The 27,145-nt window shown below is 29.6% G+C and overlaps 2 protein-coding genes and 1 pseudogene across 3 annotated transcripts in view; 2 read left to right on the forward strand and 1 right to left on the reverse strand.

Moving 5' to 3' along the window:
* LOC112604078 (protocadherin beta-11) overlaps positions 1 to 10,418 on the reverse strand; it is a 44,920-nt gene extending 34,502 nt beyond the window's left edge. The window contains exons 1-2 of one of the 2 annotated variants that reach the window (XM_025352956.1): positions 10,062 to 10,418; positions 2,447 to 2,559 (exon numbers count right to left, since the gene is read on the reverse strand). In XM_025352956.1, the coding sequence (XP_025208741.1) occupies positions 2,447 to 2,525 (79 nt within the window). In that variant the 5' untranslated portion in view covers positions 2,526 to 2,559; positions 10,062 to 10,418. Of the gene's footprint in view, positions 1 to 2,446; positions 2,564 to 10,061 lie in introns of both variants that reach the window. The other variant, XM_025352951.1, reaches the window with a different exon arrangement.
* A 7,626-nt stretch (positions 10,419 to 18,044) lies between these two features.
* On the forward strand, positions 18,045 to 18,746 carry LOC112597664 (histone H1A, sperm-like). The gene has a single exon (XM_025343812.1). It carries the CDS (start codon positions 18,106 to 18,108, stop codon positions 18,700 to 18,702), a length of 597 nt encoding a protein of 198 aa, XP_025199597.1. The 5' UTR covers positions 18,045 to 18,105; the 3' UTR covers positions 18,703 to 18,746.
* A 7,384-nt stretch (positions 18,747 to 26,130) lies between these two features.
* LOC112596726 lies at positions 26,131 to 26,864 on the forward strand (annotated as a pseudogene).
* The last annotated feature ends 281 nt before the right edge of the window (positions 26,865 to 27,145 follow it).

Raw genomic sequence — 27,145 nt, forward strand, 5'->3', positions numbered from 1 at the left:
TTGTATATAACACATTTTATATATAATAATAATAATAATATAAATATGTCTGTATACCAATAACCTCGCTGGTCAATATATATAGGTACTCGAATTTCAATAATATATAATATTATACTTTCTTTATGATCTCACACATGCAATTTACTGATCCCTAAATAATATTTACGTGCTGGACACGAATTTTATACATGACCCGTTTTTTTGTGTGTACAATACGATCACATCATGTACGTGTATATGTATAAAAAAACATATATAATTATAAAAAAATTAGTAATGCGTGCTGCCGCAGAGCCGCCTCGGACTACTGACAAAAGAACAGATCGTGACTATATAGATGCTTCATTACCATCTAGATTGTGTACAGTTATATTCATAAGGCACACAGGTGCAAGCGGCATACTGCTGGGAATTGGTTATTTATCTCGGGAACCTCCTACCGACCGCATTGACTTGTTATAATGTCTGTTACGTATTATTCTATATTATTATTATTCTTACGGGTGGGTGTCAATCTTCAGAAAGTACTGACAGTTTTTTCCAAAAAAGAAAAAAAACACCGTGTCTGCATTTAATTAAATAGGTAGGTACGCACCTTATAATTTGGGCCTTATAATCTATGCTATCTAAACCGAAGCAAATTTTTCGTAAATGGTCAAGCAGACCGGAAAACGGATATGGTCTGTCAAATATTTGGAACTCCTCGTCATGAGAATAAAATAATTACATTACGTAATATTATATACTTCTGTTCTAATTCAATTAAACAATTAAAACAATGCGTTATTTTGAACAAGTCGCTAAATGCATCAAAGTATTATTTCCTGATATCAAAACGCGCACTAGCTGATATCACTTAAAAGCGTGTCAGTGATAAAATTTTACATATTACAACTTTAAGATGTGAACTATCTACATATGTTTAATTTTCTAAAAAGTGATAAGGTTCTTCGGGCTTTATACAGATTTAAGTTGATAAACTTTTTTTATTGGTAACTGAAGGTATTGACGAAGAAATGAACACATCAAATAAATGTTTAAGATCTAATTAAAATCTTGAACATAAAAAATAATTTCTTCATAATTTATAGAATCTATTTTTAAGTTTTCAGTGACAATATCTCCTGTATTCATTATTTACTACTCGAATTACCTTATCTAAAATAGTCATTTACAACATACATATTATATCAAATGTTACGCCTAAAAATGTTTTATATAAATGAGTGAAAAATGTTCAACTTTGAGAAGAAAATACGAACCTATTATGAAATAATTCTTTGATGCGATTTTATTATCAATGTATCATCATTTGAGTATTAATAACTATATTATAAATAGATACTAGACGTATAGATCACAAATTACGGTTCAATTACTACATAAGTCAAAGAATTTTACTTTTAAGTATTAAATACAATATTATAAAGCTTTTATATACAATAAATTTTGAACTATCTTAGTGTAATTATTTTAGATTGTTACAAATAACGCAATGTACTTATAACTTATCTATTATAAAATAATTTGTTATTCTAAGGAAAATCAAACAACGAGTTATAAGCATTGAGTATTTACAATGCTTATCCCGGATAGAAAGTTATTAAACAAATCGGAAAAAATAACTATTACATTTGAGAAAATAATTTTTGATTTTAATTCAGTTTATTTAAAAAAAAAAAAAATTAAATCTATATTAAATGAGTGAAATGACCGTTGGGCGTTGGGTTCTACGGTACTTAATTGTGACGTTTTTTCCCTATATACATTCTTTCTTCCGTGACTGATTTGAGTCGATAATTTATTGTACAAGTGTTCAGTCATAGGGAAAGCCAATAATAAATTAATAACTATTGCGTTTATTCTGCATGGGTATTGTATCATTAACACTAATGAGCCAACACATCTATTATTTAAGCAATATTATAAACGAATATTATTACCATAATTCAGTTCCACATAATTTTCCATAGCTTCAACATCATTTTTAATTTTGCATTTACGCATAAAAATACCCTTCAGACTTTTTAATAAATCTTTATTTCGATTAGGTGTAATTTTGTTTATTTTTTTCGCATACCAAAACTTTGTCTGTATTATTATTACATTATGAATATTTAATTAAGTAATTTATAATTACACCCACACTTAAATACCTGTGTGTGATGTATTTTTTTTTCTAGATACACTCTTTTGTAGTACTTTTTACTGTATAAATTTGTTACAAATTAGAATACACCGACAGTTTCATATAACATAACATTAACTATACTTAAGTCATCCACTTATAAAATACACTTACTAAAATTATCTTATTATTTTCGCTCACCACTAAAATCCAAATATATTATAATACATTATTTTATTTGTTTATAATTTAAAAATGCTTATAATTATTACTTATTAATATACGCATAACAAAAGTTTAATTTTTATCACTTACCTTGGCTTCCAACATGCCCCAGCCATATCGAAATTAATACTCCAACTAGTTGTAGGCATCTTTTGGTCTTTGTAAGCATTCTATACGGTGTTGCAGTAGTAACATTCCTGTATCTACCTAGAAAAAGGGTATTTAGGGTAATTAAATCCTAAAACAATAAGTAATCGAGATACATATTTAATAAAGTCTGAATTAATAAAAATAGTTTTCAATTTTTTGTTATGTTTTTAAATAAACATTATCTCGATAAATGTTTTAAAAATATCTATTGTGATCTCCTGTAATCTTTTTATTTAATTAATAATATTCTGAAGAAGTATACCTATAGATTAAAATATTACATACTACTTGAACTTTATGATCTATTATAAGTGACAAAATACTGAAGTACCTATACAATAATGATAGTTTATTTCAGTGTTAAAAACAAACCTACCACTAAATAACTAAAACAATGTTGTATTCAGATAAATTTATATTAAATTAATTTAATTATAATAACTTAAGAATCAAATAATACGCATACTTATTACAAATAAATTCGTAATTATTTTTTTAGATTTATTGGTTTTTTACTTAAGTAAGTATGAACTAATGACCCATAAGTCAAATCAATGCCACTTTGATATCGCCTCGTGTACTCGTTAACGTCATATTGTTAACGGTTAAATGTTCACGCAATATTTCGCACATTTTTATATTTTGTAACATTTAACTAACCTGATGAATTGGGTTGATATTTATTTAAATGCATAGAAGTGTATAATAATCACCCAAAATTTAAATTAAATAATATTATTAAAACACAATTTTCGTAAAAAAAAAAAAAAAATTGTAACACATTTTTGTCGTTAACCACAATAACGGACCTCATAATTATTTAAGACTATACCTATATAACTGTACTTATGCACATTAATTTTGATGTGGTATCTTATAATAATTATTATTTCTGTCACACTTCCATAATACCACACATTGCGATTTTTATTTTGCGGTACCTACAACTGAGTTCTTAAAATAAAAACCAACATAATGATAGAGGATGAGTACGATTATACTATCATACACATAGGTAACCAATTTAACAGGTGTCTTTAGAGAAATTTGTGTGAATTGAATGGTAACTAAAAGCGATGATAGTATAACAACTTTTCCATATTATAAAATTTAATTAATTAAATTTAATATTGTTTGTATTAGTTTTATTTAATTCTGATACCTATTTTTAAATTCATTTTAGACGTTTACTGTTTAGTATTAATCTTCAAGTATTATATAATCTATATCTCGCTTTATTTATGTTTTTTATGATTACAATTAGACATCAAAGTGATCAAAGTCAAAATTAAATTTCTACGTAAACAATTATTATTCTACAAAAATTGAACTTCAAATTATTGATTTAAAAATAAATAATTAGTTGGCTTAAAAAATAAGCTTTTCATCAATTTAATTCAAAAACAAATTTAATAAGATTTATCAGAAATTTAAAATAAATTCATATTTGATTTTCGTGGTTAAACACCTTAAAAAATGTTATTTTTAAATACAGTAAAAGTTAAATGTCATATGACCATTATTGACTATAATATTATATAATATATGTACATGTCTTGATTCCTTAAAAATCCTAAATTATTTAGTTTTAACTGGATTGAAAACTAAACACTTCAAGTTAAGACTAAAAATAATATTTATTTATCTTAAGACAAATACAAAAAACAGTATTTTGTAATTAATAGATAATTAAAATAGCTTCTATTGTTTAAAGCTGTCAAAAATATCTATTTCATAATTTGATTGTATGCATATTGCATACCTATAACATTATTATATAATCTAATAACTATTTTGCCTAAAATTAATAAATTTTAATTTTAATACATAATAATAATTAATAACATACTAAATATCTCATAGCATTATTTTAAACAATAGTTAAATAGAACAATTTATAATTACTATCACATTTATTTACATTTAAGTGTTATAATATAAATATTTTTTTATTGAATTCTTTCTTATTAATCTAAACTATTTTAAAACCGTATACTTGTAGCTACTGAAGGCTTTAAATAATGGAATATTTTATTCATATTACACATATTACCAAAAAAATAAGGGGGCCTGGGATATACATAGAACCTCCAAAACTCCTACCAATGCTTCCAAAAGTCATGTCTTATTGAGTAAAGTAAATATTATATTTTTCTAAAACTTTGAAATCGAACCATAAAAATATAATTTAAAAATAATGTATTCATAATTTTGTTATTCCTAATATTTTATATGTACATAGAAGATAAGAATTAATATGTTCTATGAAAAATGTGACGAGAAAATAATATGATCAGAGGTAGTGTAATATTCTAATATAATATATTTTTATTTATTCAGCAGCTGTGTATTTTACTTCACTTATTGCTCAATAAATAGATAATTTAAAATAAATTTAAGTAAATATAAAATAAATTATGTAAATAACCATTCAATTTATATATCGATAACTACAATTGTGGGCGTGAGAGATTATGTTCCACGTTGTTTATAATCAATATTATTGTTAACTTGATTCCCCCTAGAATTTTACCCATTTTCGCCTATATACATATATATTACTAATAGACATAAAAAACGTATATTTTTAATGTTTAATACTATTTTAAATTAGGCCAATTTATTTTACTGTTTGCATAGAATCGAGAACAATTAAATGCATCGATTGTCATGACGATGACTTGTGGAACAAATCATTTCCTGTACCTACTATAAACATTAAGAATTAGACCACGTTTGCTCGTTTATACATAATATATTTATTACAAATAGCATTAATAAATAATAAGATCTAAAATACCTTGAAATTAATTGAAAGGATATTGGGATTTACTGGGTTTACTTAGATAATAGATAATTATGAAAGCACATTATAGATAATATATTTTTTGTCTTTACGTTTCTATTCACTTAATTGAATGTTCTAAATTTTTAACAAAAAACTAAACTAATTTATTTTTATTTTAATATAGAACAATCCCAATTACAATTACATTATATTTAGACAAACCTAATATCCCAAAATAGGTATTTAAATTAATATAATACACTAATTCTACATCGACATTGAAATCTCCTGAAAATAAATTTCAAGTTAATATGAAACTGTCACTGAAAATTTCATATTGATAGGATGGTATCTTAGGTGTCTCATTACCTATAAACGATAAATATTTATAAATAAGCGTATTAGTAAATTGGGTCCTGGTATGGAATAAAATAAGATCAAAATATTTAAAATGTACAAAAAAACCTCATTTCAATAAGGAAAGGGCCATACCCGAAACTTGTGTAAATAGAAAAACGTTCTCGTTTAATACTTCTTTGATATTCAAACAAAAAATTGTGTAAAACACAAATAGTAACTGTTTTATATTTTAATACAATGCAAGTATATATTTTAAATTATATTTTTGTGATATTTAAAATGCCAATAAAAGAGTTTTATAAAGGAACTCTACGTATGAGCGTTACAGAGCGATTTCGATGAATAATGTTCTACTCCGTTAATAATTTTTCTATCCCAAATAAAAATATATTTTTATACTTAAAAAACAATAAAAAGTTTAAAACAACTTATAAATCACGAGATTAACACGAGGTCAATGTTCACAAAGATATCATAAGCTAAACTAAATCATGTAAATTATTTCTAATGATGTTTCATCGCAAAAAAAAAGGTAACTTAATTCAAATAAGAGACTCAAAGGTTCGTTTATAACTTACCAACCTTTAATTAAATAAACATTTTACATTTTTTTTTTTCATATAAGATAAAAAAAAATAAAAATTCTAGTTTTTTGGCAGTAAGTGTAAATTAAATTTACTTTAGATTTATTTTTAAAATATTTTACTACCTACCTGAAAGTAATCGTTTTAGTAACGCCCGTGGTAAATAATCATTCTAGTGACGCTCGTCGCCCAACGTGTTTATTAGAAATTGAATACAGATTTATACTATTTGCACTCGTGAAACGGTAATTTTTGAATTAAACGTGTAAGACAACAGCAACATTACTTTATAATAAGTCACGGAAATTTGTTGGTTAAACCAAACAAAATCTTAGAAACGTTTTTCGAATTCAATGATGAACAATAGCATTGCTTTTAAATTTGAAACGCTTACTTCAAAACATAGGCCCACCCAACTCGAGTTATCTATTATTTTGTTGCAAATGTAAATTTATACAGTATACTCATATGATTATAATAACACAAACACTTGAAATTTAAAATACTCGATGGGTATAATTGTATAAAAGCTATAAATAATTATGTTAGTTATGTTTGTTTTGTTGTTTCATGTTTATAATAATTATGTAGGTACCTACACACTTGAAATTACTTAAAATCACTTAACGTATTATTTATTTAATCTAGTATGGCTATAATAAATGTATAATTACAGAATATGCCTAACGACCGTGTGAATCGATCTAAAATATATATACAAAATTATTCACCAAATACGTCGCTTTTATAATACATTTATTCAAATTATAGTTTTTGAATTTCACTTAAAGAACACATTTTTTGATCCTTATTACATAAAGTTTAATTACACGAAAAATACTCGTTAAAATGTTGAATTAAATATATAGTAGGTAATATTAAAAATTTCTGTTTGACAAATTACATTCAAAAAGGGTAATATAAAAAAATATAATGTTTGTATGATCATGTAAGAATACTCCACTTATTATAAGTTCTTAAAAATATAGTTCTCAATACTAAAAAAATTATGATTTGAAAAAATGCATTAGCAAGCTATAATATAGGGGTGAGCAAGCTTGATGAATCACTCTGTATACATATATAATATATATATATATAACTTCAAAACTTAGATATACCGTATACGCTACACTATACTGTAATAAGTGTAAATTAACCCACATATTATTATTATCATTATGCGTGGTATACTAGGTATTAGACATTAAGACCCAGGATCAAGAGTAGAAATCAAGTTATCACTATATGTGACGTGTGTATGTGTACCTACGCCATGCGGCAAAAATGATACGCTTACAATGAGTCCGCCCATTGACAATAGTAATCAAGAGTCTGTAATTTAATAATAATACTCGCACTATATTATATAGGTGAAACATATTCCCTTTCACCAGTTTTGCCTTTTGTATTGTGTATATTATACTATATATAGACAGTGTCTATTAGACACTATATTGGATATTATACAATTGAAAAAAAAAAAATTAAATGAGCATTACTAATATTTAATAATCAACAGGTTAAGTGTAAACATTTGTAAATCGTGTCCTGGATATTTTAGAAAATATAAAATATAAGAATGCAAATAATAATTATAATAATAATTCAAGAATCAAGATCTAACAGCGACGACCATGAATTAATTTTTTTTCGTCTAAATTTATGACAACTATTATTATTTATCAAAATTCTCAATTTTAACAACTATTTAAACATTTAAAAAAATAAAAACTTTAATAAGTTTAAACTTACATAGTTTTAAATTTAAAAAAAAGCGCCATTATTCACTCGTTAGATGAAAGGACGAGCCGTAGAAAAGGATATGTTTACAAATACTAGGAACTTTTACAATGATACTTAATGCGGTAATGGTAATAACTCGTTACTACAGCATTTAACAATAAATATATTAAGTATTGTATTTAGCGCCATTCATAATGTGAAAGAAATAATCGTATTCGTTAAATAATTTTGATCGGAATTATTTTTTACAATTATTAATAAATATTTAAATTTTTCACGACAAAACATAAATTGTGAATTATTAAGTCCTTTTTAATTTTTAGACTTTGAATAAGCAATAGTATCTATATAATATTATGTGAAATTAAAATATAATGTGCATAGAAAGTTTTATAAATCTTTAAAACTTAAATTATAAATTGTATTCAAATAAAAAAACGAAAAATGATATACACTAAAAACCTATAAAATTAAATTAAATTCAAGAATTTTATTTTGCATACAAACATATTTAAAATGTTTATTGAAAATGGTATAACTACTAGAAATATCTCAAAAACTCGAACATTTTCGACATATTTTAACACGTTTATATAACTTCATCAGAATTTTGAACTAATAAATTTTTTTAATTAAATATTAGATATTTAGGTAGTAGTTATAGACCAGTATTTAATGCCAAAAACTTTTTCAAATAGTTTTTACGAATATTTTATAGTTTTACATTTTTTATATTCTATATTTTTTTGGAGAGGTTACGCCCAATAAAGCACAATTCATTAATATACGTATTTTGCGTTTTAATGAAAACTACACCGCTGTGTAATGTATTACAAATAACCATAGAGTAATTCCATACAAAATTGTTCAATTTAAATACATGTATTTGTATACATTTAACTCGTTTAAGTATAATAGTTTAAATTGTGACTATTATTTTGATAAAATGGGCGCAGTGTGGCATATTAATATAACGATATAATATGATATTATTTTTATTTATTTATTCAATAGCTATAGGTATACCGGCTTCAACGACGATGTGAATATGTGATAAATGTTGTCTTTTAATCGATTCTTTGATTCAGTTTCTTTTTTAACAATATTTATTAACTAACATTATTGTTTTTATGGTGTATGTGGGTAATGAGTACTAAGTTCAAGAACGATTCACATATTTAGTTTTTGGTCTAGAAGAAAAAAAAACTATTGTAATTGTTTTTTAAAGGATTTTTTTTTTGTTTTGGGAGAGAGGAGGAGGTATAAAGTATATATTTACACTCGTTTATGTTTTAATATTATAAGTTAATGGTTGTATCTTAGAATATATATTCAAGGGCGCCCATATGGGGGGGGGGGGGCAAAGTAGGGACATGTCACCCCTGGAAATGTTGAAAATATTGAAAAATTGTTTACACAAGATCTACAATGAATGGAGATTGACTTAACAGATTATGCATGATAAGTGTACATAGGGAAAAAATTGATGATAAAACGAATGAATACATAGAACAAGTAATAAATATATTTGGTGTTAAAAAAAGAAATTTACAATTTTTAATTTTTAATTAATATTTTAATAAATTTATGTTATTAATCATATGAAAATTCAATAAATTACTTTTATGGTTAATTGGTTAAATAATTATTATTTCATAATCTTCTAGTTTGATATATAAAATATATTAGTATAATGTTAAATTGTAAACCTCTTCCTATCTCATGGACATGATTAAAATTTTGCCCCCCCCTCCTTGAGAATTTTTCTATGGGCGCCCTTGTATATATTTTACTTAAATAAATAAACCATTGGTTAGTGTACTCTGTATACTAATATAATAAAATTATAATTATAATTATTTTGAATTAAAAATGTAAACATTATACTTACAACAAAAGTATATAAATAAATATGTACAGTATTTGTGCTATTATTTTTCCTCAAACCATTTAATCATCGTTATTTTACATCTAAGTAATGGCTATAGGTAATTTTAATATAATTTACAATTTAGGCAAAATAAATGGTCTGCGGATTGAGTACTTCAACATACTATTGAATTAAATGTTTACTCACCAAGTTAAAATCGTTTAGTTTGTTGTACACGTATGTCACACATCAAACACAAATCACATAATATACATATATTGAACGAAACTTAAAAAAAATTGTATTTATCTTTTTCGCGTAAAAATACAATAATAAATTGAAAAATGTGATAAAAAATTAATCATAAACGCACAAATATCCACTTCGTTGGAAACGGTATCGTAAAATCACGGATAGAAAACCAATGAGTGCACTATACCGCTGAACTATACAACTGCACGTTGGTTACTAGGCACGTATGAAGAGCGAAATGCATTGTGCGTGACTGTCTATTCCTCCTCTTGTGCTGGTTTTACACCTGTCGGAGGGGCACTGAGCCGAAGAACTGCTGTGTTCAAATGGTGAATTTCCACAACAAAATTATTAGTCACTTGGCACTATCCGCATTTAGTTTTCGAATTATTATATTATTATTATTTATTTTAACATAAAACCCTATAGGTTTTTTTTTTAAATTAAATAATAAAAAGTAATAACGGTTTTCCCATTGTACCTATTTATTATTAATACATAATAATATATAAATAGCTAATGCCCTAAATGTATTAATATTTATTAATCACGAACGAAAAGAAATTTTATTCCCGATAATTATTGGAAAAATCAATTTAACTTATTAATTATCAAATAAAAGGGTGTATATACTTAATGAGTCTCCCTGTGTAGTACTAACTACTATTATAGTAGTATAATATCATAGTTCATCATAAATCCAAAATATTTATATGTTATGCATTGATCAATAATTCTAGTCGAATTAAAATATTAAATATATAGACTTAAATGATTTATACGTATTTATTATATATAATACCAAAATATTAATATTTGAACAGGAGATTTAATGATTATTTTAATTATAAATAGTTTGAAAATGAAAAGTTGAATCCGCGAAAACAAAAAAAAAATTGTTATCGTATTAACGCATGTACGTAAACTGAAACCTCTGATTACCACCTATACATAAAAATAAATATAAACAATAAAAGGGAGAGAGCACCTAAGTTACCTAGCATGTAACCACCGACGCGCGACGGATATTATAATATTAGTCACTCTGTCGGTTTGTGTATGGTATAGCAGTGTAGCACCCTCCGAAACCAGGCCTCATCGTGCACCTGTCCCATAAAAATAATAAATCCTACGTCCTATTATTTATTATTACTATAATAATTATTTTAGTCTTAAACGAAAAGTTCTTGCACATATTCGGCAACAAAAATTAAAAATCACCTTATAGAACTTTTACGGAAAAACGGGAAGGAATCCAATTATTGTAATTATTATAAATTATTGATTTTTTTTTTTACATCGAATCATTCATAATTATACCCCATGATAATTGGTAATATATGAAAGCATAGGTAACAAATTGTCAATAATGCTTCACTCCACAAATCAAAATTCAATTTATAATATTAGAAAATTCATAGACTATTTTAGACTTATTCGTTTCTAAGAAAGAAATAACTTTTTAAAAATAATGAAACCTAATTTTATTATAATATTAAATATGCTACTTATATATGAAACTGAATATTTTACAGTTCTATAAGGATTCAGTTAAAATCAGAAATTAATTAATCCGATACCAAAAAAGTACCTGAATTAATGACAATACTGATAGATATCCTCAAAAAGACTGGAAATTATCAAACTAAAACACTAACGATAACTATAATTATTAAAAAAAACTTTTTGAGATAATAATATATTTGATATCATTACTAGAGATGAGAGCTCGGCAACTTTACTTAATAAATTTTACCGATTTTTTTTTTACTCGGTAAACTTTTTACTATTCATAAAATTGAGTATTGAGTAACCCCTTATTTCAATAGTTTTCGTATATGCGATAACGCTATTGACGTTCTACGTCTACTGACTACTACAATGTTTATGATCGATACATCAATATTACGAAAATATTAGTAAAACCTCACTAAAACCTGTATTTTATTTTTATTGTCATTCCATTCCCGCATTTAACAAAAATAAATACTGTTTCTACTAACCATCATAATACCAACCTAGTAATATTTATAAAAATAAAAATAAGTATTTATACTATGTAATTTTTTGGTTTTTTTTCCTTAGTTTAAATAATTCAAAGTTCTCATAATTTATACACCATGACCATGATACTAAACGTAATACTTGTGGTAAGGGGTAATAAGTTGGTTAGTTTAGCTATAAAAATATTATTGGGTTCGTTATAAATTTACTAAACAAAAATACATTATTAAAAAATTTATGTTAATTTCCATAAAATTTACCGAAAAAAAATAGTTCGGTCCTATCTCTAATCATTCTGAATACTACTAACTTTAAAATTTATAGATAATAATAATAGTATAAATTATAGTATTATCTAATGGTTGAGAAAATATGAACGCAATTATATGTATAAAATATAATATAATATATATATTTATATATTGTGTAATATGTTATCAACTTATTACATTAATAACATTTTCAATGATAAAAAAATTTTCAACTTATTAGTTATTAATTTTATAAAACTTATGTTATTAAGTTTAACATACCTTCTATCTTAGATTTAAAACTATAATGACTATTGCTGTCTAACTCAACACTCAAAATTGAGAGTTACAATAATTGCATAGTAATTACTAATTAACATAGACTAAATAAAATGCGTTAATTTTACTATTTTGTTTTTTAAAATACAAAATCTAGCAAATTTAAGTTATATGTATCAACAACACTGTAACCACGGGGTCATGTTTATAATTTTGCCGACCTTTGGCACCTATTCACGACACGCTACTCTTCTTTTAAAGTGTTGGTGTAAAGTTGCCGTATTTTATTTTACTTAAATTAATCTGACATTTTTATATATTTTATGGAAAATATCTTACCATTCCTCCAGGGTCAACCATCAGTTTTCACATAATATATTTTCATAGCTGAAATAGAAAACACACAGATATAATGATGGTCTGCAACCTACATTTATTAAATTGAAATTAACTTGATGTAATAAATCGAAATAAATTACTAATTACATTTTAATAAGTGATAACTGATAAGTAATAATAAAAATCGTCGTTATATATTATAGAATCACAGAATAAAATAATAGAAAAAAATAGATGATAGAATATTGTACGTATTCGTCAATAATATGATATAATATAATATTAAATTTGATACATAAATATTAACATAGAAGCTTGTAATGAATAGTACCATGAAATCTTGGATCCAAAAAAAAAAGCAAACCCATTATCAGTAAATAGCAACTCACATTATAGATTATATAGGTACAAAAATATGATAATGATATTCTCTATTAATTTTAGTTATTTTGTTGTAATTTAAAAAATATTATTTTTTACCTAATAAGGATTTAAAATAGTTTTTTATTTTGGATATTATTACTTATTTACTTACTTAAATGCAGTATTATAATATACTATTGTATAGTGATCTACTCAATGGAAAAATACATTCGACACCTACTATACCATATAGTGACTTTTCTGAACCTTGGTTTTATTATTTGTATTTAAACTTAAAATTTCAACCTTAATGCTATAATTTAAACTGTAAATAGTATTAACCTCACGATTAATTAAGCTGTTTTGTTCATTTTTTTGGGCATAAGTATTTTGATTACCTATTATTAAATTTTTGTAATTAAAATAAATAAATAAAAATGAAATAAAAATAACAATTTAGAGAAGATATGGCGATAACACTGGCCTTATTAAAAAAAAAAAAAAAAAAAAACAATTACATATTTGAAGACAATCTTTTAGTTTAAATAATAAATATATTCCGCCAAGAACGCCAAAGTATTTGAATTCCTATATTACATATTATAATTGTATTCATTCATATAACTCAAATAAAGCTAAATTGTATTATAAAAAATATTAGTTTTTAATTAAATTTAAAATAAAATTACAGTTTTTAAACGTAATGAGTCGATTGGTAATAAAGATTAAAAAAGGTTACTTACCTTAGATATTTAAATTTTTGAATTATCTGAAAGTATAGATAATTAACTTGAAGTGACAAATTTTATGTCAGGCAAAGAAAAAAAATTGATCTTTTATAATAGGTAGTGTTGTAATGAGAAACAAGTAAACAACTAGTTTTGGTCCATGTGCACTCAAAATCCTTTTATGAACAAGTTATAAATACATTTTATGTATTTAAAATTATTATTTTTTTACTTAGTAACATATTAATGGTTTTAAGGAACAAAAAAAATCAACATTCTACATTAAGATATATTTTCTCTCCCCGTCGTAATACAAATAAAAAAAACAAAATGGATATGTGCTGCCATCTGTAAACTTACGTCTCTTCTTCTAACAGTGATAATAATATAACGTAATTATCCCCATAGACCTTATACCATGAACTAAGATAATATACAGGACTGATCACTGTTGGGTGTGCGGGTATGAAGGGTACGGTCAGTAAATGTTACGCCGCTCCTTTAAGTGGATTTGGCGCAATCTATGAGAATAACTTCACAATTTAATTAAAACACAATTTGCATGCTATAAATACATATTTCAAAAATAATAAATATGTTTATTTTAACACATTATAATAGCATTCTATACTGTACATGTTTTAAGCATACTGTTTTAAATTTTGTATATCGTTATTACCTTCGTAAAAAATTTAAAAATGGTAGCACAGAAGTCAAAAGCACATTAAAAAATACTCGATATTTCAAACGCCGAAAATAAAGATACTTCTGAAATATGGTCCAAAATTGTATCAAAAGTTAACTATAAACAAACTACTGTCAAATATTTGTGTGAACTCCAATTTACTAATGACGATATTATAAGGAATTATTTTGGTAGTTGTAATAGGTAGGTAGGCTAGTTTTAAACAGAGGTAACTGTGTTACTGTCTGGTATTACATTATTTGAATAATTATAATAATTGTTAATGCCTACCATTGTTTATTCTAATTTGTTTGGTAATAAAATAATGTTAAATTAATTTTTTTCTTTTAGTTCAAGTTCTACAGATAATAATGTTTCATTTTCTTCATCTAATATAGTGATTCCACTGTCTGCTACTAAGCCTAGGTTAAAAAAAAATGCTATTCCTTCAATTTTTGAAATAAATGGTTAGTTTAATGATTTAATTACATGGATATATATATATATATATAATATAAAAAAAAATATCTATACTTAATAGTAATTTTATTACTAAGTAATATTTTTAGTTTAAATATATAAATACAGTATGATAAATACTTTAAATAATTTTCGCACTTTTTTTTATTTGCAGTTTATATATTTTATAACCAATTAACAAATGGTTAAAATTTATAAGTTATAACATCTAAAACACTATATCATAGTATACATAGTATATTAAGGAACAATATTATTCTTTATACTATGCACTATATTTTAATGATGTGCGTCGTTACTCGTAACTTAGTATTACTAAGTAATAACATCAATAAACTAATTCGTCACCAGATAGCGTAGGTTCCACTTAAAGGAGTAATGCGTAACATTGTCTGACCGGCTGATAAGGCTCTGTGTCCAGTCCTGTATATCTTAGTTCATGCCTTATACTATAAAAAAAAAAGTAAAAGGTCCATGGTTATACCACAGAATGATGATAATACGTTCAAGATGATAATAACGGAGAAGGATAACTTTTCTTTTTACATTGCATGTACATCATTACTTTACATAAAATTAGAAATGTATTATTTTTATTTCTTTAAAATAGGTATATCAAGTACTGTGGACGAGTTATATATTAAAAATATTCACTCATTAAATGATTAATTAAATAGATTCAGTCTATGTTAGTGTAGGCAAATCAAAGAAATAATGGAGCATGGGCTATTCATCTTGACGAAATTCTATTATGGCAATACGAGTATTTTTAAAGGGATACATTACCTTCTAATGTTGTTATAATTTTGGGTAAAATACCGAATGATTAATTTATAAAATCGAGCTGGAATTGCTGATGCTATTAATCGTTTGTGATGAATTTGCTATATCTGCAATTTTTTTTTTTAGTGATCAACAGCTGGTAACTGACAGCAACTACTTCAGTAACCTAACCTATAACAATAACAATTATTTTGTTAAAGTTCAAAAATATTATTTACAGGAAAACAAAATATACGTATATTGTTATAGTGTTATAATTTATACACAATAATATTATTAAATGCAATGTTTTCGGCCAAAATTAATGTAACCTGCTGTATAACTAATAGTTAAATAAAATACTTTAGTTAACAGAAATATCAAAAAACATTACACGAAAAGATGCTTAATAGTTAATGATAAAGACTGATAGAGCATATTCACGCGGAATCGTTTTATGTATGTTTATTGATATTATAGGTATCATTGAATTTAAATTTAACACATTCATCACAGTAATCCACTTGATAGTCGACACTTACAGTACAACAAAACAATACCCATTTATCCATATTAAAAAAAAATTCTAACCTAATTTTGCCCAATTATATATTATCGCGCTCAATTGCTAAGATACTCTTATCATTATTAGTGGTGTGCAAATAAAAAAATAAGTAAGTAAATCCTTACTCATTTATCATAAATATTAATAAATATTAAAATATTTTGATAAATAAAAATTAAATTTCGGAAAAGTAGTTTATCATTTATAATTTAATAACTTGTAAGTATCTACCTATTTAAAATGTATGTACAAGCAGAGTAGATGACCAACATTTTGCGGGTTATTCTTATACCACTCCATTCTGCTCAGCAAAACTGTAATTACTTACAAATTATAAGCTACTTATACACAATTAGATTTAAAAAAAATGATAACAATAGTATTTAACTTAATGTTAATATTTCTAATTCAACGTGACCACGTCATAATATTATCTTGCGTGTACACAAACGCTTCCAAATAATTACTGTTAAAAGTAAATCTAAACAAAGATAATTTTATATCAATTAAACTTATCAAACAATAAACCCATACTTCGTATAAAATTAAATAATAATTATTTAGATAATAACAACAGGCTTAAAAATCATTTTTGTTATTAAATTTGTAATTTATGATCAGAAAACATTGTTCAGTCAATTTATATACTTAAAACATTGCCTAATTTATTAAGTCTATAAAGTAAATTATTATCGATTATCCTAATTTACTAAAATATTTAATTAATAATATTTCGTAGTAATTGTTAATAATACCTAAACTTATAACATTGCCGCTAACATTTAAACATACAAAATAATTAAATTTCCAGTAACTTTTTTAGTACACATTAGATACCTTTTATCTTATTTTAGTTTTGAGACAATTTCATCACCATCGGCCGCTTATGTTAATACTAACTGTACTTAACTATCTATTTTATATAATATAATAATTAAATTTAATATTATTCTAAACATTATGATTACCTAAAAGAAAATATAACTATTGTATCATTTAATATGATATAGCCGATACGCAATAAACTATACAAACATCCCGATTTTAGAAAGGTCTAGTTTGACTCGGTTTAGACTTATCTCCGTACAGTTTTCACCAGACGATCAGAAAACACTTGATTATTTATAAAAATTACAAACTATGTGTTTACGAAGTCGATTTCGACTTAAAATCATCGTGGACTCAAGTGTAACACAAACTACGAGGATATGCAGAAATAACCGCCTACATTTTACAAAAAACGCGTCCTAGACTCGAATTAAGTATATAGTTACATTAAAAATAGTATGGAGATTCCAAAAAGTTAAGTTATAATAAAAAAACGTAACTCAATAATTAAAAAACGACAAATTACCGAAGAGAGCCGCAACCATGTAAGAGAGTTCGATTGGAACGTGTTTACTAGTCGGTACGGCGCTAGGTATATATTAAGGCGTTGCAATTATGCACAGCATATACCAGTATTCAGTATTTACTATTTACTATTTTTGTCAACACTCGTTATTCTACAGTAGTACGGAGAAGTTTCATACACCATTTCAACATGGCTACAGTGGCAAAAGAAGGTTTCCCAATGACAATGACACCGGTCATCACGATAATAAAGAATGGAGCGATCAAATCGGCCGCACCCGCTCATCCTTCTACCGCAGTGATGGTGGTCGCCGCCATAACTGAGCTGAAAGAGAAAAAAGGTTCATCGCTGTCCGCTATTAAGAAATATTTGTCTAACAATTACCAAGTGGATTCAACCAGACTTGCACCGTTTATACGCAAATTCTTAAAAGCTGCCGTCATCAAGGGTTCATTGGTGCAGACCAACGGTAACGGAGCCATGGGTCACTTCAAACTCCCAGCCGAAGTGAAAAAGAAGCCCGTCACTAATAAACCAACCGCCAAGAAGGTTGTTAAGAAACCTACAACAAAGGTCTCGTCGTCCGCCGTAGCACCGAAAAAAAGGAAGCTGACCGCGAAGAAAACGACCACTACGACCGAGCCTGCTGCAAAAAAGCCCAAAACAATTGCTGCAAAACCCAAGAAATCGTTGATCAAAACTAAAAAAACAGTCGCAGCGCCCAAACCACCTAAGGCTAAGAAGGCAGCTGTTGTTAAACAAAGCAAGGCCTCAAAGAAAAATTAATTAACGAGAATAGTTGCGATTGCCGATCCAGGAAAATTGATATATTGAAGATAAAAACCTTAAAATGGTCCTTTTCAGGACCACCAAAATTATTTCAAACACTTTTAAATAAACATGTACATTGTGTAGTGTATTATCAAAAAAATTCCAATTTCTGATAAGATTAAAAGATTTATAAGTTATAAATTATAATCCATAAATTAATTACTAGTCTTTTTCTCTTATTTCAGACGTGCGCACCTCTGGGCACAGGTTAGGTTCTAAATTTTTACTAATGCTAAGTATAGTTTATACGAAGTTCAGTAAAATAAGCCATACTCGGTTATTTACCATCTATTTTGACATCCGTCACCGTTGTTACAGCCTACAGGCATTACTGCAACTCATATTTTTGATTTTGTTCGAAATCAAAATAGGTGTAACTAATAACTAAAATTATTTATAATATTAAATAAATTTAACCTTTACAAAAACATTTAATCTATCTTTAAAAAATATAAATATATTTAAATAATGTCCATAGTTTTATCAACATATTATATTAATTCATTGCGTTTTGTCATTGAAGTTTTTTTAATTTTTATAATACCTTCTTTTGGTATTTGTTAAGTAAATGACCACAGGCGAAAATCGGGACTACATGATTTACCCTATTTCAAATTAAAAATAATGCCTTGTTAAGTATTAAGAAAAAATAAATGTACATTACACAAAACTAAATGAATTTTATTAGTTTATTTAATTTACTACTTTCATAAAATATATATTTCTAGTGTAGAATCAAAATAAAATCTATACATGAAATACAAATTCCTAAATGTTAATATTTTTATCATCAAAATCTAATTTATAAAATAAGAAAAATAACAAATACTTTTTATATTTTAAAATTAAAGAAAGAGTTCATTTTAGGTAAGGATTATATTGATCCATTATTTTTTAAATTATAAAAATAATAACTGCAACTTTAATTCTTAAAAAAAAAAACAGAATTTTGGGTTTTCACTAGCGAAGGGCATAATCGATATAATATAAATATCCATATTTCGATTATGAGAAAATAATTGAATAGTTCTCGAGATTTCGAAATAATCGGAATATTTTGAATTATTGACTATTCGGTAATTAATATTCCTAATTTATTTACTATTAGTAATCGAATTAGTAAATTTTTATATGAAAAATGTTATGTATAAACACAATATTTACATAACACAATACAATTTTCAATATTATAATATATTATTATCAAATTTACTTCAGCAGACAGCCTAAACTATTTATTTTTAGTTATTTGTATATTTAAATTCAATCTGTGATGTATAAATGCATTAAAAATTATGCCTATCACTATTAAATATTTTATTAATTTATTATCTTATCATTAATTTACTACATTTTTGATATTTGATATTACACTAGCAAATGAAAAATCAAAAATAAATTGAATTATTTATTAGTTAAAGTAAAAATATGTTCATTGTTATACTTAAATATTTCGATTCTTTTAATTAGTGAGTATAGTCGATTATTTTTATCAAATGAATACACGATTTTAATTTCAATTTTCAAGTGATATTTCGAGATTCTTACTGGTTTCAATAATCTGGACAAACTTGGTTTCGTTAGAACAAATAAATCACAAATATTACAATAGTAACCCCTCTTAAAACACTTTTAGTGAAAAAAATATAAAGAATGGAGGTTTTACCATGAAAAAGAAAAATTCATTTCTTATATAATTTATTTCCACTTACTAGTTACTGATGACATTAGTGGATTTATAAATTTAAGTTGTATACAATAAAAATTGGTGGCTCTGAAAAGAGCCTTTTATAGGAAATAGATAAGTCATCAATTTCCAACAGACTTAACCTCCAAACCATATAGAGTACGGCCTTGACGTTTGAGAGCGTAGCGCAGACATCTCCCTCACACTAGTTAAACTAATAGATTCCTTTCTTAAAGATCGTACATTTCAAATTAAAATAAATGACTACCTCTCCACACCAAGAAACATCGAAGCTGGTGTCCCTCAGGGGTCGTGTTTGTCACCGCTTCTGTACTTGGTTTACACTAATGACTTCCCTACACAAAGTCCTGTTGTAGTGGCCCTGTTTGCCGATGACACTTTTGTACGCGAGCAACAGTAATTATAAATATGCTGTGTTAGCCTAGCCTTGCAACGCCAATTGGACACCACAATGAACTGGTCAACCAGTGGAGAATCCAGATCAACATATCGAAGACGGTTGCAGTAATTTTTGGACCTCACTCCCAAAATCATAACATGAAGCTAAACATACAAAACCAGTACCTGGAATGGAGCAGCCACGCCAAATACCTAGGAGTGATCCTAAACTACAACTGGTGGTGAGGCAGAAGTTGGTCCTTGACATGGGATATTGTGTTCAAAGTTTGGGTGAGAGGAACTACCTCCCTTTCGCTTGGTGGGTTTTTTGCCCATGGCGAAAGTGGACAGTGGACGTAGGAAAAGCACTGTCGTACTAAAAAGGACGATTTTAATTGTGTGGGGAAGAGGGAGTGCTGCGGCGATGTGAGGGCGTGGCTCCACGACAGCTAAAAGCGATAGATATTTCCCGTTCTAGCAACGGCTTGCCTGTGGGCGCTGGTGCCCTGTTGATTGGTGATCTCTATGCAGCGTGATGGCTGCAGGAAGATTGTGAGAGGGCGCTGATGCCCTGTTGACTGTGCGACTTCGTTCGCGTCGAGAGACTTGATGCTTTGAGAGCTGCACGTTGACTAATACGGCTATTTTTTGCTTTGTTTGAACGGCCGGTGGCCTATGTAGAGCACCAGGCTATGCCTTTTCACTCTGTTTGAGGTGGATAACTGATTATTTGTTTTGTGTGTCTATGTTAGTCTTGCTATGTAAGGATATTTGCTTAGGGATAATTTGTGACCCAGGGATCTCGTTTGGTTCAGGGCTTCGCTTCTGAGAGACGGAATGCCCATAGAGTTAAGCAGGTTTCTGTTTGTGGTTAGGTAGTGGGCGCCGGTCATGGTACGTAGAGCTATGTTTTGGAAGGCTTCGATTTTGGTCCACGTGTGTTGGCCGATGAGGTGTCTCCAAATTGGTGCCGCGTATAATACTATCGGTCTTAGGTATATTTTATATATTGATAACCTGACTCGTAGTGGGAGCGCGCTGTTTCGATTCAAGACCGGATAAAGTGCCGCTCTGGCACCACACGCTTTTTGTAAGGTGTTTCTTATGTGTTTATCGAATTTTAAATTGTAATTTAGGGTCACTCCCAGATATTTAGCGTGCCGGCTCCACTCCAGGCTCTGGTCTCGTATGCTTAGCTTCATGTTGTAGCTTTGGGAATGAGGTCCGAAAATTACTGCTACCGTTTTTGATACGTTGATTTGTATTTTCCACTGGGTGAACCAGTGCATTGTGGCGTCTAATTGGCGTTGTAGAGCTAATACAGCGTATTTATAGTTGTGGTTGCTCGCGTATAAAAGTGTGTCGTCAGCAAACAGGGCCACCGTGACAGGACTTTGTATGGGGAAGTCATTTGTGTAAATTAGGTACAGAAGAGGTGATAGGCATGACCCTTGGGGGACACCAGCCTCAATGTTTCGTGATGTAGAGAGGTGGTCACTCATTTTGATTTGGAATGTACGATCATTTAGGAAAGAATCTATTAGTTTTACTAGTGGATGGGGGATGTTTGCGTTCATTAATTTATAGATGAGTCCCTGGTGCCAGACGCGGTCGAAGGCTTTTGCCACATCCAAGAAAACTGCCACTGTTTTTTCCTTTCCGTGTGATTTTTTAGTTAAGTTATCTACTAGAGTGATTAATTGTGTTGTCGTGGAATGACCAGCACGAAAGGCATGTTGTTCACTTCTGATTTTTGTGTAGCTGTTTAACTTTATTAGTATTATCCTTTCGAAAATTTTTGACAAGGTATTTAATAGAGAGATTGGTCTGTGGTTATCAGGTATGAGATGGTTTTTCATAGGCTTGGGAATCATAACAATCAGGGCTTTTTTCCACTGTTTGGGGAAGTAGGAATGTCTAAAGCAACAAGTATAGATGTTCGCCAAAAGGGTATAAGCTATTTTTGGTAGGTGTTTCAGCGCTTTATTTGTTATGCCATCACTACCCGGCGCTTTCGCTGATGGGAGGTGTTTTACTATATTCCATACTTCGTTCGGTGAGACATATATGTCGGATGGAGGTGTGTTTATGTTGCGGAGTTTTAAGATCGAGTTATTTACTTCGGGTATTGGTGGGCCCGGGTTGTTTTGAAATTGGGCAGTCATTGTGTCTGCGAACAGTTCGGCCTTTAATCTTTGATCGTAGATTGATGTCCCATCCGGTGTTTTTAGCGGATGGCATGGAGGAGGTTTATGGAGAAGTCGGCGATTAAGTTTGTATATGGATTTGTTGTTAAAATTTAGGGTGGAAGTGAAAATGTGCCATTCGGACATTCTGTGACGGGTGAGAATGTCTTTAACATAAGACACCTGGGCGTTGTAGAGAGTTTTCGCTCTTGGGTCACGCGTACGTTGCCAAGTCTTGCGCAATACACGCTTTGTGTCGATTTCAAGTAGTAAATCGTCTGGTAGTCGTTTCGGGGGCTCTGATTGGCTTACGGTGTAGGAACAGTTTATGCACTCTGATTGGATGGCTTCGGTTAGCTTGTCTATGTTTTCGTTTATGTCCGAGATTGTAGATATGCGACTATTCTTTATGCGAGGTGTTAATTCGGTGTGGAACTTCTTCCAATTTATCCGTTTCCTTGCAGTAGGTGGGCCACTTTGCAAAATTTGCGATGATAAGCTTAATATTTGGGGGTTGTGGTCCGAGGATAGGTCGCAGTGATTGGTGAGTATATGATACATGTTTGGCGTGTCGAGTAGGAAAATATCGAGAACGTCAGGACGGTGAGTCGGGATGAATGGGTAGTGTGTTGGAGAATCTGAGGCCACGATTGTATAACGGTTTGACGATTCGGCGTGTTGTGCAATTGTCTTACCTGATTTGTTGCAGTGAAGACTGTGCCAGTCTGTGTGCTTTGAATTCAAATCACCGCCTATAATGAACGGGCCATTGTGGTTGGTTAGCGCGTCTAGATCTGACGATTTTAAAGTGGCACCTGGGCTTTTATATACAGCAGTGATTTGTGCGATTTCGTTGCCGAGTTTTACATTAATTGAGGTCGAGTCGAGCTCTGTTGGGATGTTTACATGATGATGAACTATTCCACGACGAACCAGAACAGCAGTTCCCCCGTTCGGTGAAGTTCTTGGCAGAGGTTGGCGGTCGTAACGATATACGTGAAAATTTGGGATTTTGAGTGGCGTTTTTGGGTTTAGGCGGGTTTCGCCAAGTAAGATAATGTTTATGTTGTGGAGTTTAATAAAAGTGGTTAGTTCTTGTATCTTTTGACTGATACCATTGCAGTTCCAAGACATGATTTTTATGTTAGACATGATGGTTTTCAGGGATGACGTTGAGGATTGACATGACTGTGTTTATGATTGCATCTTTAGCGTTGGAGTCCGGGCATTTTTGGAGAGTGACAAGTAGTTTTTTAATAATGACTAATATTTGTGCCGCCGAGACTGCAGGTTCAGAGATGGGGGTTGAGTTTGCTTTTACAATGGCTGCGTAGGTGTTTGACGATGTATTAGAAAGCGAAGTTGTTTGTGGTGGGTGTTGAGTGACGAAAGAGGTAATGGTTTGAGGGTTTTGGTGGCCGGTTTTTTCGGAGCGTGTGCGATTTGGGATTGGTTTTGGTTTGTGATGTTCGATGTAGTGGGGGCATCCACGGTAATTCGCAGTGTGTTCTCCACCGCAGTTGCAGCAGTGGGCATTATCGGTTTTGGGCTTGGGGCACTCTTTAGTGGGGTGCTCTTTACCGCATTTAACGCAACGTGGAGTTAAGTTGCAGTTTTGCGACGAGTGTCCGAAGTGTTGGCAGTTAAAGCATTGTGCCGGACCAGAATTTTTGTAAGATTCAATTTTAACCCTTACGTAGAACATTTCACCGATATTATAAATGTCTTTTGCGTTTTCTGTCATCTTTAGAGAAACCATGTGTATGGGAATTCTTTTTCCGTTTTTTAGGAAACCTCTGACAAGTTGTGGAGAGTAGCCTAACAAGGTAAGCTCATTTGATAGTTCGTTGTCGGAGATATCTAGTGGGATTCCCTTAATGACTATTTTTAATGATCTTTCTTCTTTCAATGGGAAGGAGAATGATTCGACGTAATCGCGGTTTGTTTCCAAGAAGTTTTGGACTGTACGGAAAGAATTTTCGTCTGGACAATTTATTTTGATTTGTGATGGAGTAGATGTTATTTTAGCAGTTACATTTTCAAGACCATCGATTTTAAACATTTCCTTGGCAATTTTGTGCCATGATAAGCTTGGACGAGTTAGAACAAAGATAGGTGGGAGACGGACAGTACGTTTAGATGGAATGATAGTAGATGACAATGTGGAAGAGTGTGACTCACCTGAAGACGAAGATTCAGTGTCTGATGTGTCTCCGCTTGATGGAATATGGTCGTCATCAAATGGAGGATGGCTGGGCAGTTTAGTCGGAGCGTCCGCGGACGCTGGGTCTCCGATTGCCGAAGAGCCGCTCTCGCCATTCTTCCGTATTTTCTTTGGTGCTTGCTGAGTTGGAGAGACGCTAGATCTCTTTTTCTTTGGACGACCACCTCTGTGGCCCATTGTGCGCTTGGTGATACCTTTGTATGAATGTTTGATGATAAAGACTTGTGCCTTCAAGAGCTGAACGTTGATATTGTAATGATAATCCTATTGATGATGATTGATAATGAGTGATATGATAATACGGCTAAAACGCCTGTCGTCATATTTAATCGTTTCACTGTACGCTCGCAGCCAATCGAAATGCACGATCGGATTTCTCCCTCCTTTGTACTCACTACCGCTCACCGACCAATGGTAGGGACGGATATGATCCCATAATGTGTATAAATACAGGTAATTCAAACGTTCAGCCACATTCCGTACTAATACCTTCTCCCCGTGGTTTGTAACAAATAAAATTATTCTATCTTCAACACGGTACCTCCACCATCAATCATTAATAACTAACAGTAAGAACTAAGAATCTATTCCACCGGAACACATACTCAACTTTCGCCTACATCCGCAGTCTCGGATGTGTAACCTATCAATCCACCTTAGCTACCGACCCAACCTCAAAATCCACCAAGCCTTGCCCGCTCTTATGGTGTAACTCTAACTAAAAAAAAAAAAAAAATAATTCACCGCATATTACTCAACTCGTCATAGGCAAACGCCTAGAACGAGTATATAGGCACCTCGCCGTTATATAAGCAATGTTCAGCTACACATCTCAGTGACTTAATAAACAATTATGTTGTAACTCAACCAAGTTAACATATTACAAGATGGCATGAACTAAGCAAACCGCCTGCAAGTCGACCGGGGAAACAGTTAGTGACTAAAACCGCAACCGGTGGTGTTAAGAAACCACATCGGTACCGCCCGGGAACCGTCGTTACCAGAAGAGCACGGAACTGTTGATTCTCAATTTTATTTTGCAATTTGCTTAGTTTGAACGGCCGGTGGCCTATAAAGAGCACCAGGCTATGCCTTTTCGCTCTGTTTGAGGTGGGCTTGGGATCGGTATTCTGGCTGTCTACGCTAATCGTGCTAGGAGGGTATTTGCTTTGTGATAGCATATGCCTATGTGCCATGGACCTCTCTAGGTACAGGGCTTCGCTTCTAAGGGGCGGAGTGCCCGTTAAGTCTAGTAGGTTTCTATTACTGGTTAAATAATGGGCGCCGGTCATGGTTCGTAGAGCTATGTTTTGAAAAGCCTCGATCCTGGTCCACTGTTGATCCACAAACTACCGTTCCAACGTCTTGTCCGTGAAATCGCCCAGGACTTCGAGACCGACTTGCGTTTCCAGAGCTCTGCCGTCATGGCATTGCAAGAAGCGAGTGAGGCTTATCTGGTCGGTCTTTTCGAAGACACCAACTTGTGCGCTATTCACGCCAAACGTGTCACAATCATGCCGAAAGACATCCAACTGGCCCCTCGTATCCGAGGAGAACGTGCATAATTATCTTCATATTTTAAATTTCAACACCTTAAAAACTGCCCTTATTAGGGTCATCACATTTTCACTTTTCTACACAAAAATTATTAAATAGCAAAATCAATTTAAAAAGTAAAAACCTTCTTATTGATTATTATTATCGTCGTGCACAAAGAACCATATAATTAGATTTCTTATTATAAAATAACATCACGATATTACTAAACTATGTAGATAATTTCAATCTGAAAATAATATTATTAAAAAAAAATTTAAATCAAAGACATATTTTACGGTTATTGGCCATCAAAAACGACGAAGAATTATTGTCTGGAATGGCCAGCTCAAGGTGGTGTGTTAA

Source organism: Melanaphis sacchari, unplaced genomic scaffold (assembly GCF_002803265.2).
Source record: "Melanaphis sacchari strain LSU unplaced genomic scaffold, SCAv2.0 Contig0_pilon_pilon, whole genome shotgun sequence".
Lineage (NCBI taxonomy): Eukaryota > Metazoa > Arthropoda > Insecta > Hemiptera > Aphididae > Melanaphis > Melanaphis sacchari.